General features: G+C 38.5%; 1 protein-coding gene across 1 annotated transcript in view; it reads left to right on the top strand.

The window, feature by feature from the left end:
• Positions 1-5,581, top strand: part of LOC106515520 (cadherin-12) — a gene marked incomplete at its 5' end in the record, with an annotated part of 12,770 nt that overhangs the window by 3,276 nt on the left and 3,913 nt on the right. Inside the window, 1 exon segment of the mRNA XM_014005360.1 lies at positions 1,360-1,611. Coding sequence (XP_013860814.1) covers positions 1,360-1,611 — 252 coding nt within the window.

The following is a 5,581-nucleotide window of genomic DNA, read 5'->3' on the forward strand; positions in this document are numbered from 1 at the left end:
TGTGTGTGTGTGTGTGTGTGTGTGTGTGTGTGTGTGTGTGTGTGTGTGTGTGTGTGTGTGTGCGCGTGTGTGTGTGTATGCACAAAAGTAAATGGATTGGAAAAAACTGAGATTATTAAGAAGCCTTACTCTCAGTTGGTGGTTGAAGCTACTTTCAGGTTTTTAGAGTGTCAAATTTCAGTTATGAAAATAACTTTAAAACGTCCATGTGGTATGATAAGGCCAAATCTGACACTATGCAGAGTGRACTCGCCTAGTCCTTTGAAGTCAAACCAGTGCGACGTGCAGTGAAAAGTGGGACATGGCAGGATGGGGCCAGGGAAACAAATGCATTCACCATCCTTGACAAGGCCAGGTCTGAACCTCTGATCTACTTTTACCTTTTGGACACACTGTCTTTCAGTTTCCTGCGTGTTTCCAAAACTACTGGCAGTTTCCTGGCTGCCAGTAGTTTTGGAAACACGCAGTCTTGATACAAACTGGGATCTGATAGGCAGGGACAAGAGACACAAACACCAAAGGCAACACTCACAGGTTCATGAAGAGATGGGGGGAGGCAGAGCACAAACAAAAAAATGTGGATTTACACAACATGAAAGGTGTGTTAAAATGCCTGACCTTCTGTCAAGAAGGAGTGCTTGGCTTTGTTAGTTCAACAAACTTAGCTTGACAGGGGTCAGACAGCGTGGCTGCAGAAGACAGAAACAGGCAGGTTCAAAACTGACACGTTCTCTTTCTCTTGTATTCGTTGTCGCCCTCTATTCAACTTGCCATTCTAACACCACCGGCTCTCTTCTCGAGTTGGTCCGTTTGTGTGTATGTCTGTGTGTGTGTGTGTGGWGCAGGCGGGGGAGGAATGGGGGTCAGCATGTATCCATCATAGCTAATCTGGTGTTTCTTTGTGTTGCTCAAAGAGGATACAAGAAAGTAACTGTTTTCAGTATGTTCGAAAAAAAAATGAAAAAGAACGATTTTACAATGATACAAGTGTGGTCAGATATTTGGAGCTTTTAAAGTGAGTTATGTAAAAGATTGAGCTTTGATAAGACATGACTTTGATGTGGAAAAGTTTTTTTTCTCATTTTCAGAGGCATTTGGAGAGTATTTGAAATCAGTTAATAGACAGACAAAATAAAAGAAGAAAAAAAAACATTTTTCTCATACTTGGCTCTTGAGATGAATTTTCAAATTTAGTCTGATTGAAAGAGATTTTTTTACATTGTCAAAACAGTTTTAAAGCTGTAGAGAGCTTTAAAACTTCACAGCTGTTTGAGTTTATTTGACATCATTCTCATAAAATAGATGTTTTACAACTCTTACCTTTGTTAAAGTATAGCTGAAAATGGTGTTTCTTTTCAGACAACACAGCTGGAATCGTGACAAAGCGGAGTGGCTTCAGACGGCGTTTGCAGGAGATCTACTTCCTGCCCGTTGTCATCGAGGACAATGGCTACCCACCCAAGAGTAGCACGGGGACCCTCACCATCCGTGTGTGTGGCTGTGAATTGGACGGATCCCTGCTAACGTGCAGTGCAGAGGCCATCTTTCTCCCTGTGGGTCTAAGCACAGGAGCTCTTGTTGCCATACTCCTGTGCATCATCATTCTATTAGGTGAGCTTGTCTGTGAAAAACACTAAATTTATCACGGTGATAGTCATAAATCAATTAGCCTATGCACTCATTTGGAATATTGCTGTTCTGGTTTTGACACTTTCAAAAGGTGAAAAAAAACAGTGTTTCTGACAGTTGTCTGTTCTTGAAATTATCATGTAGCCTATATTTATACTTCCCTATCTGTTCTAAAATAATAGTGTGAATCATGTAAATGCAAACCAGTACATACTGCAAATTTTATAGCATGGAGTTAAGTGTGAATGCTTGATACCTCCTGGTCAAACAGTCATTAGCAAGGTGCAACATAGCCTGGAGGCTGAAGGCGAGAAGAAGCTGTCTGTGTGGTTTTAACAAGTATAAATTGAACTCATCAGTTAGACCAAAACCAACTGCAAARAAACATCTCAATTGTTTCATTTGGTAATAAAAAATACCACTTACAGTTTTAATGGGGTGTTTGCACTTGGTTATTTCTTGGCCGTGGATAGATTGACATCCTGGATTCTCTGCTGGTTGCCTGGAGGTCTCAAAGCAGCTACTGGACTCTGGTAGAGTGGTATTGATCTTCCCGTCTAACTCTTGTCAAAAAAAGAGACGAGTTGACATTTTGTGAAATGTCAAACTACTGACATTTCTATTCCACAACTATTCCTGTACTGTTGGTGATTTGAGCTGCCTTAAAAGTTCAAGATTTTTTTTCTTTTCTTTTTTTTTCTTTTTGTCTATGTGTTTGATCTATTTCACTCTTTGTCAGCAAAAATGTCAAAGTTAGGCCAACATGAGTTGATGAAGGAAACATTATTTTTCTTAGACTTTTAGCTTCTTGGCAAATCTGCCAGTTTATTTTTCTTTTTTTTTTTCCCATATTCTGGCTGATCTGGATATTTTAAAGAAATAACAGATGACTAAGATTGATGCAACCTAAGTTCAAACCTACAGCCTCAGAATATCATGTTAGCCACACTGGCAACTGAGCTACTGCAGCCTCCTCCACGTTCATATATGTATAAGTTATAAATGTTGCTAAAATTAGCTGAAATCATTATTTTTTATTTCGTTCATGCTCACATGATTTTCAATTCTTGATCAGAGATCACCCCTAGTGTTGGGCTAGCTTCTTTCCATAAGCGTTTGCATTTAATCATAAAACCCATGTGAACTTTGTCGTTCAATGAGACATTAAAGATTAAAGAGAGGGTTGCTTAGCTCTATAAACTAAATTCAATCTTGCTGCCCTGTCAATGCTTCCCAAGTTACAGCCTTTTATGTTCCCCACAAGGTCAGGGTTATAAAACTCCCCCTTAATCTTCTGCTATTAATTTCCAAACTCATCTGCATAGTCGGGGAGAAGTAAATGTAGGTTTATGGCATCATTTTCCAAATCATGAACACGGGGTCGGCGGTTGTTAAAGAAGTTCTTGTTTTACGCTGGAAGTCAAAGGTAGCAATGACCTTTGGTTTTTAGCTATATTTACTTTTCCTCCATTTCCCTCTAATTTAAATCCTAACAAAGAATACACCATAATTACAATTGTGGCTCATAAGTAATCCGTTCATGGGCCTCATGAATATATTCATGTGAAATATCCACTTACGTTTGATTGTTTTATGTTATCAAACATAAAAGCCAAAGGGTGGATTCTGGTGGTATGCTGCAGAGCTGTGTCAGTGTGTTGCCTTCATCTGAAGACCATCTTCAAAGCTTCAAATTGACTCACTGCCTCAAGGCTGAGGATGATGGCGAACTGTCATGCTGTCCCTAAGAAGGGAAGTAGCAGAGAGAATCAGAACTCACACTGTGAGCATTTCCAAAGAGCCACTTAACTTCTGTGCAGGATTTGTTGTGATGACCCAGTTGTCTTCAGATGAGAACTGGTGATGTAAATTAAACAAACCAGGGCTGTGGGTTTGATTTGCATATCCATTTCCTCCAAACAGACGTGGATTGAGTAGACTTTGTGACGTGATGGCGTTCAACGAGGGTGCCCTACTTAAAGTGACTGTTTCTGAAGTCTACTATGATGCCACTAGGGGGAGCTAGCATACTGCTGAAAACTACTCTAGGGAAGGAAAAAGAGAGGAACTTATATAAAATAGCTTAAATAAAGAGACTGATTCAGTTTCATTCTCTCTCTTTTTTTCCCAGTATGAATGTATTTATTGGACTCTTTCATTTTAGTGACAGATTTCAGAGTTATTCTGGCTATTGCTCCTCCTCCGAGGTGCAGCCATACATCACAAACCCAGAAGAAAAACACATATTTATTGCATTATTCAGTGCATATACAGAGTAAGGGACACAGAGGGGAGATAGACAGAGTAAGACAGATTGCACTGACAGGAGGGAAGGCAGAGTAGGAAATTTACTGCTATGCATTAAAAAGAAAACACAATGGTTGTCGAGTGTGGTGTCTAAAATATGCAGAACCTCAGACAACCTGTGTTGGCTTGTGTGAGCAAAACAAACTGTTGTCCCGGATATACTGTCAGCAGTGCAATTTAACCTTCAATAACATGTGCACTTTGTGTGTAGCCTATTGTTACAAATGCACAACTGTTGGTCTACAAATCAAAACATTGGATAATTAAATTACAGGTCATTAAAATGGCCAGAGATGCATATTAAAACAGTTATGAATTTGTTTAAAATTTAGCTTGGTTGTACAGGACTTTTGTTTTAACATCCCATTAAAATGAAGTAAAACAGACATTTGAATAATATAGCATGAGTTCTATGTTTGCATAAGGTTTGGAGTAATATTATCAGGCTACCAAGTCTTCAAGTCTGTACTTACACACAGCAGGACTTTGAGTTAGTTGCAAACACCAGTGTGATAATATGTTCACTAGTAGAAACTTGTGGAAAGTAATGTTCACCTTTTTGCTACGTGTCTTTGCATTTTAAAAATGAGATTTTTAAATTCTAGTAGAAATGATCTGTTAGCTTTCACAGCTGTTTTTTGACAACCCAAGTCCTAGCAGGAAAAAAAATCTAAATTTAATCAGTCAAAATATGTAAKCAGAGTAATATCTATTTCTTAAGCTAAACTACGCTGATATAGAGTCTTAGTCATCACAGATGTGGACAATTTTAAAAAGTGAAACAAAAGAAACAAACAAACAAATTAGGCTTCTTTTTTTGTATTTGATGACAATTCACCTCCAATCCTGGGACCTTTCTAAAGCTTTCTCTAAACTGGATTGTGGAGTTTTCTGCTTTTAAATGGCACGTGAAATTCAGTCATGCAACCTAAATTCACATGCAGATTAATCTACACACCTCTCACAGTGGAGAGTCATTAGGGCATTTGTTTGCCTGGCTCACAACAGAGCTGTTTTGGTCACATGCCTGAAGGTGTATGGGAGGAGAGCCACCTCTCTTCATAACAAGACTCGGCTGTGCACCTGCACCTCAACAAGAAACAGCATTCTTCTGAGGGCCYAAATGTTCATAGTTATTTTATTGTTTTAGAACTGAACAAGACTGGATGTGACAGCCAATTTAAACGTTTACAAAAATACTGTTTCGACACACGCAATGGCACAATGAGAAAACAAATAGAATTTTACAATGTCCATAATTTATAAACAACTTTTTGTGTAGAGTTGGTTAAAACCAATATTTTTGACAACCTAATATAAGATGCCTGTTTTATGCATATTACATGATTACAAGTCAGAACTTTTCTTCTTTTCAGCTTAGCACAAGTTCATATAGAGTATCTCAAAGTCTTTACCCATAAGGGGCCTCTTCAATATGTTATATTTTAATGCCCTTCTGCCTGTGAAAAGCCTAATTAATACATGAGAGTTTTAGCTCTAAAAACTGCTACCTTTTTATTGTCAGTAAGGCTGTACCTGACATCTCAACATCTACTGTTCATCCTCCTGTTGTGAGGAACAACAATGTACCTGGGTCAGTTTGACCTGGGGAATGTTTAATCATGCAATAGTGTCAGAAACCAAA

The sequence above is a fragment of the Austrofundulus limnaeus genome, unplaced genomic scaffold (genome assembly GCF_001266775.1).
Source record: "Austrofundulus limnaeus strain Quisiro unplaced genomic scaffold, Austrofundulus_limnaeus-1.0 Scaffold30, whole genome shotgun sequence".
In the NCBI taxonomy this organism is placed as follows: domain Eukaryota; kingdom Metazoa; phylum Chordata; class Actinopteri; order Cyprinodontiformes; family Rivulidae; genus Austrofundulus; species Austrofundulus limnaeus.